The sequence below is a fragment of the Brassica napus genome, unplaced genomic scaffold (genome assembly GCF_020379485.1).
Source record: "Brassica napus cultivar Da-Ae unplaced genomic scaffold, Da-Ae ScsIHWf_1150;HRSCAF=1634, whole genome shotgun sequence".
Taxonomy (NCBI): Eukaryota; Viridiplantae; Streptophyta; class Magnoliopsida; order Brassicales; family Brassicaceae; genus Brassica; species Brassica napus.
Window position 1 is genome coordinate 4252 of NW_026014574.1, and position 12652 is coordinate 16903.

General features: G+C 34.8%; 1 protein-coding gene across 1 annotated transcript; it reads left to right on the forward strand.

Moving 5' to 3' along the window:
• The first annotated feature begins 4848 nt into the window (after positions 1–4848).
• On the forward strand, positions 4849–6522 carry LOC125596206 (60S ribosomal protein L6-3-like). Its single transcript, XM_048771422.1, has 4 exons — positions 4849–5210; positions 5521–5627; positions 5908–6089; positions 6180–6522. Exons 1-4 carry the CDS (start codon positions 4954–4956, stop codon positions 6330–6332), a joined length of 699 nt encoding a protein of 232 aa, XP_048627379.1. The 5' UTR covers positions 4849–4953; the 3' UTR covers positions 6333–6522.
• Positions 6523–12652: the final 6130 nt, after the last annotated feature.

Below are 12652 nucleotides of genomic sequence, written 5' to 3' on the forward strand. Positions count from 1 at the left end.
TGTAAGCAAAAGAAGAAGAAAATAACTAAAGACGTTGAGTCTACTTACAACAATGAAGTGGGCACTCTGAAAAAGCTACATTGAACACTTTGAAGAAAAAAAAGCAGATTACCTACAATACCAAAGTTGGAGCTTTGATAAACCTGCATTGAGCACTTTGGTGCTGTAGAGATTCGCGGCCAGGCCCGGCCCTGAGATAAAGCTCATGAAGCATGGACTTTGGGCACCAAGGTTTATAACCATTTTAGGGGCATCATTTACATGCATTTTCTTTTGGTATGGTTGCTTGTAGTTTCTAAAAATGTATTTTAGGTGATGGGTTCAATACTTACAAGGGGCAGTAATTTTAAAATTTGCTTTAGGCATAGAATGATACTGGGCCGGCACTGTTCGCGGCACTGTTCACTACAGTCCAAAAGAAGTTCAAAATTCAAAAATATAGCTGTTGGAATCTCAGTTCTTTGCCTTCTCTCCATATCTTTAATGTCTATGTATTTGGCTATAAAAGCTCTCTTTGTACACAGATCTAAATCTAAGGAAACTATTATCTCCTTCTCTCTCTTACATTTTGAAATCTACATCTCTCTCATTCTTTCTCTTTCTCTCATCTTTTTCATGTTCTTAGAAATAAACTCTCAATAATTCTCTCATTCTAACATGGTATCAGAGCATTAAGCTCCTGAACCTCACAAAAGCTTCTGCAAATCTATTTCTTTCTCAGATTATCTTCAAAATCTGTTGGATACATCATTTTATCCACTGGTCCAAAGGTCTTTCAAAAGAGAAGAACCTCATCAGAACTCAAGAAAGAGGAGTACCCTATTCTCTGGAACTTAAGAAAGCTTCAACCATATCAGGAAAAGCTTCATCAAAGACCAGTTTATCTCAAAACCAGTAGGAACAATAGATTGTCCACTGGTCCACCATATCTCTCCAGAGGGAGAACTCCAACATGGTGTTGTTTCCAGAGTACAAGAAGGCTAAGGAACAACATAAGAAGCGCAATATGCCAAGAAGAAGTGACTTGAATCAAGCCAGGAATGTAATCAAGGAGTTTGAGCATCCATCGATTCAAGGTCGAACCATGTATTCATCTGTTATTGGTGGTTCAAATGAAGGAGGAACATAGAGAAGTACTGATAGTGCAGCCAACACTGATGGTCCAACAACCATGAGTGACCTACATTCCCTTATCAAAGCCTTTATCTCATTCAAGAAGGCTGGTACACACTCTCTTGACCCTAAACCTGTCATTATAGATTCAGGAGCAAGCCATCACATGATTAGTGATAGGAACTTGATTAGTGATGTCCAACCTGCCTCAGGGAATGTTCATATAGCAAATGGTGATAAGATTAAGATATAAGGGATAGGGAACCTTAGGTTATTTGATAGGGAATCTACTACCTTGTATATACCTCAGTTTACATGAAACTTGCTATCTGTGAGAAATGCTACTGTTGATCTGAGTTGTCAGGTTGTCTTCAGACCAGATGTGGTTGAATTCCAAGACTTAAAGACAGGCCAAGTGATTGGAAAGGGGCACGTTCACAACGAACTCTATCATCTTCAGAAAACAGAGATGTCCGGACCATCTACTTCTCAGTGTTTGGCTAGTACATCCAGCGGGGTTGATAGCACACTATGGCATGCTAGGTTGGGACATCTTCATACAAGAGCCCTAAACTTGATGCTTCCAGGTGTGGTCTTCAAGAATGATGATTGTGAAGCTTGCATATTGGGGAAGCATTGTAGAACAGTCTTCCCACAGTCTAGCACCATCTATGAAAGATGTTTTGACCTAGTTCACTCTGATGTATGGACTGCTCCATGTGTGTCCAGAGAGAACCACAAATACTTTGTCACCTTTATTGATGAGAAATTCAAATACACTTGGGTGACACTGATTCCGTCTAAGGACATGGTGTTGGATGCTTTCAAGAATTTCCAGACCCATATCTGCAACCATTTCAATGCCAAGCTGAAAATTCTAAGGTCAGGTAATGGTGGAGAGTATACAAGTCATGCATTCAAGCAATATCTTGCTCAACATGAGATTACTCACCAGACAAGTTGTCCTTACACTCCTCAACAGAATGGAGTTGCTAAGAGGAAGAACAGACATTTGATGGAGGTAGCAAGATCAATGATGTTCCACACCAATGTTCCAAAAAGATTCTGGAGTGATGTTGTGATGTCTGCTACCTATCTGATCAATAGGACTCCAGCTAAAGTCCTCAACGACATGTCTCCTTTTGAGGTCCTAAACAAGACCAATCCATCTTTGGACCACTCGTGTGTGTTTGGATGCCTCTGTTTTGTGATGATACCTGGGGAGCTGAGGAAAAAGCTTGATGCTAAAATCTCAAAAGCTATGTTCATTGGTTACTCTCCAACTCAGAAGGGGTATAAGTGCTATGATCCAGAGTCAAGAAGGGTTCTTGTCTCAAGGGATGTGAATTTTGTAGAATCCAGAGGCTATTATGATGGAAAGAGTTGGGATGAGCTCAAAGATCTTTCTCAATCAGCCTTAGATAGAGCAAACAACCTTAGGAGAGTAATGGAGAGCCTGGGAATCAGTATGCCTTCTCTACCAAGGGTGGAACCTGTCCCTGAAAATGTACCATCTACTGCAGCTGATAGTGTTGAGAGCACTCATCCTGATCATAAGGGGGGCAGTAGAAATGTTGAGCAGTCTACACAAGCTCAACCTGAAGAGAACTCAGTAGCTCATGATCAAGATGAGATGCCATCACAATCAGATGTTGAGACTCAAGTAGAGGCGCCAAGTGAAGGAAATGAAGCAGAACCTGAGCAGATACAACCTTTGAGAAGGAGTACAAGGATCAGGAAACCTTCACAGTGGATCAACACAAAAGTTTACTTCAATGCTAAAGCTGTAGCTCACCGAATAAATGCAGTATGCTCCCTTGCTCAATATCCAGAAGAGCATCAAGTCCTCATCAGTGAATTGGATCAGGAATACATTCCAAGAACATATGAAGAAACTATGCAACACAAGGAGTGGAGAGAATCTGTTGGAGATGAGATGAGAGCCATGATCAAGAATGATACATGGTTTGAGACTGGACTTCCAAAAGGAAAGAAGGCAGTGACAAGCCGGCTTCTCTACACTATCAAGTATGGAGCCAATGGAAAACCAGAAAGAAAGAATACAAGACTGGTTGCAAGGGGATATACTCAAGTATATGGTGAAGATTATCTAGACACTTTTGCACCAGTGGCCAAGCTTCACACTATAAGGATTCTCTTATCTCTTGCTGTCAACCTTGAGTGGGATTTATGGCAGATGGATGTGAAGAATGCCTTTCTTCAAGGAGAATTAGAGGATGAAGTCTACATGAAACCACCTCCTGGTCTTGAGAACATGGTGAAGCCAGGAAATGTTCTCATATTAAAGAAGACAATTTATGGCTTGAAGCAATCTCCAAGGGCTTGGTACCATAAGTTGAGCACCACCCTCAATGGAAGAGGCTTTGTAAAGTCAGAAGCTGATCACACCCTCTTCACATTAACTAGTAAGCAAGGTATTGTGGTCATCTTAGTCTATGTGGATGACATTATCATCACTGGTAGCAACAATGAAGGTATTCTCTCAACTAAATTTTTTCTTAAAAATGCCTTTGATATCAAAGATTTGGGAGAGTTGAAGTATTTTTTTGGGATTGAGATCTGCCGCTCTAAAGAGGGGTTATTCTTATCTCAAAGGAAGTACACACTTGATATTTTAAGTGAGGCGGGAAATCTTGGGAGTAAAAAGGTCAAGACTCCATTAGAAGAAGGATACAAGGTGCTGAGAGAGAGAGAGAGTATGAGTCTACACCATTTGGAGATATCAAGAGGGGTAGTTTTTGCATTTGCACATGAAAGTATCCAATCATAAACATGAGAAATCACCAGTTTGTATGACTCTTCACATGTAATATAGTAGTCATCTTGTTATGTTATGCCTTTCATTATTGGAGAACATTCAGTTGGGACTCATCAGGAACAAAACACTGTAATAAGTATCGTATTAAATTAGAGGATTATCTCAAGTTCATTAACAAGCTGTCCTTGAGGTCCGACTAAGTAAATGGTCAGACCGGTTCTGCCAATCGGTGCTGGTAGAGGCAAGATTGAACCAAGCAATGAAAGGATTTCAAAACGTCTATGTAATGTCACAATAGCTCCTGATGAAGCTGGCTGCCTTAATGTCACATTGGTAACACAACCATTCGCACTGAGTATGCAGAGTCCACTCTATACTTCTTGCAAAATCTGACTTGATGCCAGGCTACGTCCAAGGATAATCTGATGGCCATGTTTCCAGTGGCGGGATCACTTTTTGAAGCTTACGGTCAAAACTATTTGAAAACGGATAATCTGATGGCCATGTTTCCAGTGGCGGACAGACCCAGCATTTACTTTTACCTGTGTTATAAAACAAAAATATCGAACGGAGATTCTAACCCGAGTTAAGGTGTGTCAGTACCCGCTGATTCTATAGTGTTCTAATTCAAAAACAAATGTATTTGAGATTTAACCTGTGTCAACTGACCCATCTTTTTCTTCGGTGGGTCTCCCTCTGCATGTTTTTTTTTTCTATTGTTATATGAATTTCAAATTTAAAATAAAATTTTTAAAAATTATAAATCGGAAGTTTGTACAAAAACTTATAAATAAGTACAAAGTAATTTATCTAAACAAAAAATAAATTTCGTTGTAAAAAAACAAAAAAGTAAAATTCAAACGAGTTTTACACAAAAATCAACTGAAAAACAAAGCTCATAAAAACTGGTTCACATCTAAACCCCAACATAATTTCAAAGCCCACAAAAGGCCCACCTTAATTTAGGGTTTCACACTTTCAGCGTCTCTCCATTTCCCTTATATTTTCGCAGTCGGAAATTATACCACTCCTTCTACGATCAGCGCCAAGAGGAAGCAACGATGCCGGCAAAGCAGAGGACGCCGAAGGTCAGCAGAAACCCTGATCTAATCAGGGGAGTCGGTAAATACTCGAGGTCGCAGATGTACCACAAGAGGGGTCTTTGGGCTATCAAGGCCAAAAACGGCGGCGTTTTCCCTCGCCACGACGCTAAATCGAAGGTTGTTGCTGTAGCTGAGAAACCACCAAAGTTCTATCCAGCTGAAGATGTTAAGAAACCTCTCGCCAACAGGCGCAAGGCAAATCCGACCAAGCTCAGGTACTTTTATCATACACACTGTCCCGTTGTCTTAGATAGAAACTTAGTTCGATGTAACTGTCTTCTATGTGTTAGGTTGTTTGGTTAGTGGAGTTAAGTTAAAAGTCCGACATGTATTGTTTGGTCTGGTTATACTTTCATGTATATTATTAGGCTTTGTTCCATGATGTGAAGACAAATTAATTTGATTTAATTTGTATATGTAACTAGAGGATGAGATGTATATTGAATATTTATACGCTGTAATCTCTTTCAGCTTTTCTTAGTTATGTTTCTGATTTAATCCAATCTCCTTGTGACTGTATTGCAGATCCAGCATCACCCCAGGAACAGTGCTGATCATCCTTGCTGGTAGGTTCAAGGGCAAGAGAGTTGTCTTCTTGAAGCAGCTTTCCTCTGGTTTGCTTCTTGTGTCCGGTGAGTTTTTTTCTACTTCTCATGATCTTTGCCGACCATTAACATTTTAAGATGAGCTTTAATAATTTTTTATATATATTATTTAGAGACTAAAAAACTTTATGTATATTAATTTTAAATAAATTTGGGAGTTAAACCTTATGTTTCATTAGGCTTTGCTGCCTTGAATATTCATCTATACCGGCCCTGATTATCGATCCGAAGTATTCCTTCGGATCGCTCCTTCGGATCGCTACTTCTTGTCATCTAACTTGTTTCTGTTTTGTAATTGACCCTTCAGGACCGTTCAAGATCAATGGTGTTCCTCTGAGACGTGTTAACCAGTCTTACGTGATCGGAACGTCCACAAAGGTTGATGTTTCTGGTGTTAGCCTTGAGAAATTCGATGATAAGTATTTTGGAAAGGTGGCTGAGAAAAAGAACAAGAAGGGAGAAGGCGAGTTCTTCGAAGTAAAGAAAGAGGTGATCATCTTCTTTGGGATATCTCTATATCAGCTACTTTGATGAATATATAATATGACACATCTAAAATATATAATATTTCCTTCGCAGGAGAAGGTGTTCCCACAAGGGAAGAAAGATGACCAGAAAGCTGTGGATGGAGCATTGATCAAAGCCATTGAGTCAGTTCCTGAGTTGAAGACTTACCTTGGCGCAAGGTTTTCACTGAAACAAGGAATGAAGCCACATGAGCTTGTTTTCTAGATTTCAATATAAACTTTTATGTGTGTGTTTAGAGTATTGTTTACTCTCAACGTTTGTTTTTGTTCTTGTCCACTTGCTAGAATTTTGGCTTATACATTCTATATTTTATGTTTTCACATTTGGTATAAACAATCGATCTTAATGTAAACTTTGAAGCAATATATTTCAATAGATAGTAGTACTCTTGTTATGTTGAAAAACTAACTTAGATGAGAGCATAGCTTTTTCCACTTTTGAGTCTTTTGTTGTAATGTGATTGATACTAATATAGACACTTGTCGACCATTATCTTTTTGATGCATAGCTCGGAGTTTTTGACAATCTTGTGGCCGGAAACGAGTCGTGAGCGAGTTCTACTCTCCTTTTACCCCAATTTGTTTGTTTATCTTTTAGCTTTAAAAGGATAAAAGCTGACCATAGTAGCACGTAATGGCCTAATGGGGAAAACATTTGAGTCACATGTAAGTTGTGTTTCGTGTTCAACTTTGATTTGTGTGTAATCAAAATTCAAAACATTCGCAATCTACAGACAGCCCCATAACTAATGACTTAATGATTACATATTACTTTTTCTATATATATTTCTTAGGTAAGCTATTTAAATTTAATGTTTTTTAAGTGATATCAATATTCCATGATTCAAAGAGTTTGTTGATTTAATGTCATAAGTTAAAGGATCAAATTCTATAATGGACCACTTGCATCTGAAAAAATCTATTATGGACCCCTTATAATTTGAATTTCTTTTAGAATTAAATTTAATATGAAAAGTCAGCAAAATGTCCATCAAACCTAAAAACTTTAACTTATTTACCAACCCAACCAACTAAATCCGAACCCAAACTCAATACCCAAAACCCGGCCCATATTCATTTAACTTTAAATATTTAAAATTATTTTTATCAGTTGTACCAGTTGTACTAGTTGTACAGTTATATCAGTTGTACAGTTATACCAGTTGTACAGTTATCAGTTGTACTAGTTATACAGTTATATCAGTTGTACTAGCAGTACTAATTGTACATTTGAACTAGTTATACAATTTATAATAGCTGTGGCATTGTTGTTTTTAAATAGAAAGTGTAAAACACCGATTATAATAATATTTGAGTTTTAAGAATTTTTTTCATATCCGACCTGGATTCGTGGTTAAATCAATAGACCCGATACATTATACATAATCCGGTTCATATTTAATGAAAAAAAAACGTTAATTAAAAATTAGATAGAGCCCGGTAAAAATCCAAAAACTCACTATTAACCCGCTAAAAACACAAAATATCTGATAGTATTTTTTTAAAAAAATTGATGGAATTACTCATATATTTTTTAACATTACATAAATTTGTGATTCTTTAGAATATTATGAAATTTTATTAAGTTATCCAAATAAAAAATGAAAATATAAAAAAGCTTATTGATATGAAAATATTAGTTTATTTTCGTTATTAATAACCTATTATAAGTTTGTATTTATAGTTTAGATTTAAAAATTGATCTGGAAGTTGAGTTAAAAAATCCTTAAAAAAGAATGGATCCTTACGATAAATCCCTAAATACTTTGGAAGTTTCCTTAAAAATCTCAATCACCATAGCGGCTGATCCAATTGAGAAAGCTGATTTAGATAAAAAAAATCTCCAAAATTCACTCTTCCCTGCATGCATGTCTCAAAGAGCCATCCAACCAACTCTGGATTTTATCAATAGAAATATACTTTCACCGAGAAAACAAAAGATGATGCATAAGCCATCACAAGTCGAAAAAGAATATATTATTTAACAAAATAAATCATTTTAATCAAATAATTTTGTTAAAATTACATTTAATTAGTAAATGATATAAATCAGTAGTTTTAAATGATATATATTTTTGAATAACTTCTTAAGTTGAGACTAATTTTTTGTAAAATGAACTGATGCAAATAATTTATATTTTTACATCAATTACTAAATGAATTGTTGTAAATTATGTGTATCATCACTTTCAGAGTCACTTTATAATTGTACCGACTGTACATAGTTGTACTAGTTTTTGAGTTGTAATGGTTTGTGCATAGTTGTACTTTGACAGTGAAATTGAAAAAAAATAGTTGTACCACATTAAAAATAAATATACCCCGGTTGTATTACTTCTATATGTTTAACTATCTGATATCACATATAATTGAATCATAAATTTTGTTAAAATGCATTCGGTGTATGTTTTCAAAAATATAGTGGACAAACATGTAAACAAACCCTTAAAATATAAGGTGGAACATGGAAACTTATGAGATATTGTAAATAATTGCCAAAAAACATTTAAAAAATAAAATTGTTAGGAGAGACCATTATAAACACACACTAATTTGGTCATTTGACTACTTTTTGCATAAACAAATAATGACAAGTGATAATGATATATATGAATGGTACAACTAGTACAACTACTCGAGGTCAGTGTTCAACCACAATGTTTAAAACATGATACTTGTTTAAAACGTAATACACATTTAAACAATACTAAATAAAACAATAAATAGTTGTACCAGTTTTCTAGTTATACCGACGATACATAGTTGTACTAGTTTTTTAGTTGTACCAGTTTGTGCATAGTTGTACTTTGGCAGTAAAATCTAAAAATATTAGTTGTACCTCATAATAAATACAATTACCTTAGTTGTACCACTTCTTTATGTTTACATGACATTGCCCGGTTACAATGAAATCATCAATTTCGTATAAATACATTTCATGTATGTTTTCCAAAAATTATGTAGACAAATAAGTTAACAAACCTTAAAAGTATAAGGTAGATCATGTAAACTTATGAAATTATGCAATAATTGTTTTTCCAAAATTTCAAATAAATTAAGAGAAACTTTTTGAATACATACCAATTGGGAATGAGATTGTTTTCTCATGTAGAATGCCAAATTTATTTTATCAATTTCTGAATGTCAAATTTGTACCAGTTGTACCAGTAATACTCATCTAATATATAATAAAAGTATATCAATTGTTTATATATCTAGTTTTAGGGCTTTTACTAATACTTTCACATGTAAAAATATGTTTGATGTTTGTAAAGATAAATCAAATATATTCATAAAAGTTATAGTTACATATGTTACGTAAATGATAATCATTAAATTATTTTGTTTTTGTGTCTTTAGCATAAATGCAGTCACGTAAAACATTGGGAGTGTCGTGCCGATAAATAAAATATTATGTTCTTTGTTTAATCATCAGAAGTAGATGACAAAAAAAAAAATCATCAGAAGTGAAAGTAAGAAAACAAAATAAAAGGTTGAGACTTTATTAAGTAACAAGCCGGATGTATTGACTTTGACAGACTATAAAATCTCATAGATAATTTCATAAGCTGGTAAGCCAACACTGATCACTTAGCTGCTTTTACTAGACCTGTCATCTTTCATATCTTTTGAGATTATAAGTACTTTACTCTCCAAAACATCTTTAAACTTCCTACATTCCACAGAGAGACCATCCAATTGCTGCAGATTTCAATACACATCATAAGTTAAAAACGCAAAAGGCCACTTTAATTTTTATAAGAATTTTCAGTGAAGTGTTTATCTCGAGAGGCTTAACATCAAAACTCTGACTGATCCCACTCTTATTGAAGATGTATCTTTGACAGAGCTCAGTCTTGGTATAGGACCTGAAAAAGCTGTTGATTCAGCTTCCATTTCTCAATACTTAGGCCTTGAAAGCAAGATTTTTCATGCATGTCGAGTATGCTATACTCGTCTTTGACACAAGGGATCACCAGAGGTCACATAAGAGAGATGAGGGAAAAGTGACGGATAGAGAACTTAGAGAGGACAAGCTGTGGTGGTGAATCGTAGTGTGGTGAAGGCACATGGGTTCAGTGAAGATTTCAAGCTCTGGTCTTGGAAGAGAGAAGGCCACGGTGGATAAAGAGCTTCATCCACGATGCAGATGTCATGGAGTCGAATACATGCTGAGCACCGAAGCTGTTGGGATCGCTGGGATCGATGTCTCAATCAGGTTTGGTTGTGGCTCACCAAACCGGCGGAGGAGTTGGAGAATAAAGCTGAGAAGAGGTTGTGGCATCAGAGCTCAAGATAAAGCAAGGGATGTCACGAGTTTTGACGCCATTTAACATGGTGGATAACAAGCTTCATCTTTGATGCCGATGCAGTGGAACATGGTTGAAGACGATGAGTAGTAGAAGAAAAGACGCAGAGAATGAGGAAGAAGAAAACCCTACGCCGGCGACCACAATTTTTTTTAATTTTGTGTTTTTAATTTTATTTTAATTTAGTTTCATTAAGGGTGTTAAAGTAATTTACATGATAGAGGTCCATACAGATTTTTTTTGGATGCTGTAGATTATTTTTTGACCTTTTGGTCCATATGAGATTTTGGTCCTAAGTTAAACAATTGACTTTGGACACACAAAACAAAACAATGGGCTGGCTATATAGTATTCGTATATTTCTTAAATTCTAAAATCTTGTTGAAGTCTAACCGGCTACCTATCGAAATTCAAAATTGTCTATGAGAAAAGTGAGAACACAAACACATAATTAAATTGGGAATTGTGTAATATATCTGCAAATTGAAATATTCAAATTGTTGGTATCTCAATCAACATTAAAGTTAAAATAATAAAAAAGGCTAGAAGAAATTGAAAAGTATGAAAAATGTTCCTTAGTTGAGTACCTTTAAAAATATTTAAGAACTTCCATATACTGTATATGTGTTATTTTCTGATTGGTTCAATTATACTTAAAAGTTAACAATAAAATTATACCAATATTATGTATATTTTAAGATTTTTAACTGATAATAATGCTTTAAGCTGACAATCACTAAAAACGATTATGATAAACTGGTTCTAAATTGTCAGCCAACCAGGCTACTAGGGGTGGATGTTCGGATACCCGTTCGGATTCGGATCAGGTATTTCGAATTTTCAGGTATTTCAGTATAGGGATAGAGAACCCGTTTGGGTATTTCTGTACTTCGGGTCGGGTTCGGATATTTTTAGTTCGGGTTCGGATATTTTTAGTTCGGGTTCGGTTATTTTGAATCGGGTTCAGATATTTAGATTTTAAAAAGAAAAAAAATTAAAATTTTCAATTTTTAAGTTTCTTGTATTTAAAAATATAGATTTCACTTAACTGATTTTTTATTTTTTTTATAGATCGAATGATTAATAGGTTTAGAGATAATATTTCAAAAACAAATAGATATACTTTGGGTATTGTTTTTAAACTTTGAATGTAACTTTTGTTAATACATGAAACAAAAAGTTTGACATGCATTTTAAATGAATATCAAATCATTTTCTCCATAATTATATATATACTTATGATCTTAAAGTATGTGTAACATCAATATAAATATTTTAAAAAAAATGAGAGATGTAAACTAGAAATATAAGGGTAAGTATATATATTTTTGATTATCTTCGGATATTTATTCGGGTTCGGATATTACCCATTCGGATTCGGATATCCAATCTCTCCTAATTTAATACTCGTTCGGATATTTTGCTACTTCGATTCGGATTTCGGTTCGGGTTTTTCAAGTCGGATTCGGGTGCGACTTCAAATATCGAGTAAAGGGCCCACCATACAGGCCACCATGTTTTAGAAAAATCTACGAGAACAAAAAGTGGCTACCAAATCTTAGGTGGCCAATTTATTTTAGCTCTCTCTAATTTGACAGCAACCTATTTTATCATTATCGTTATATATTTATTGCAAAACAAACTGAGAGGTCGGAAATCACTCAGATAAACCTTCTTGATTAATTTTTTTGTGCACCCAACAAAATTTTATACTCCACTAATTATTTTCGGTCTATAAGTTACACGTTACAACGGAGCACATAGCGATCCAGATATATTAGCCGGTATAATATAATAACGAAACTGGCAATTTCAAAAATTCAAATCATTTGCTAGGAAATCGTGTGTTTGTCTCGAACAACAGTTGTAAGTGTAAACGCACACAGTAGAATGTAGAATAAATATCATTAATTATGATTACATAAAGCCCTAACAAAAATTTACCAAACAATCTAGAATATGCTTTGAAAAAAATGAATACACGACGTCATCATAAATACAACTACTATTGTGAATATTTTACCATAATACGCAGTAATGTACTTGGATTTTACAACTATTTGAATTTTTCACACTTCTGGAAAATCTGATAAAGAAATATGTGTCTCCATTTTTTTTGGTCAAACGTGTGTGTCCAATTTATATAGGAATATATAGATAAATAAATATTATATATAATTTAAAAGAAAATAAAACTTATAAATAGGCTTACATA

Coding starts and splice junctions, on each gene's coding strand:
- LOC125596206 (XM_048771422.1), top strand. CDS start 4,954: ATGCCGGCAAAGCAGAGGACGCCGAAGGTCAGCAGAAACCCTGATCTA. Junction 5,628..5,907: donor TGGTTTGCTTCTTGTGTCCG/GTGAGTTTTTTT, acceptor TTGACCCTTCAG/GACCGTTCAAGATCAATGGT. Junction 6,090..6,179: donor TCTTCGAAGTAAAGAAAGAG/GTGATCATCTTC, acceptor TTTCCTTCGCAG/GAGAAGGTGTTCCCACAAGG.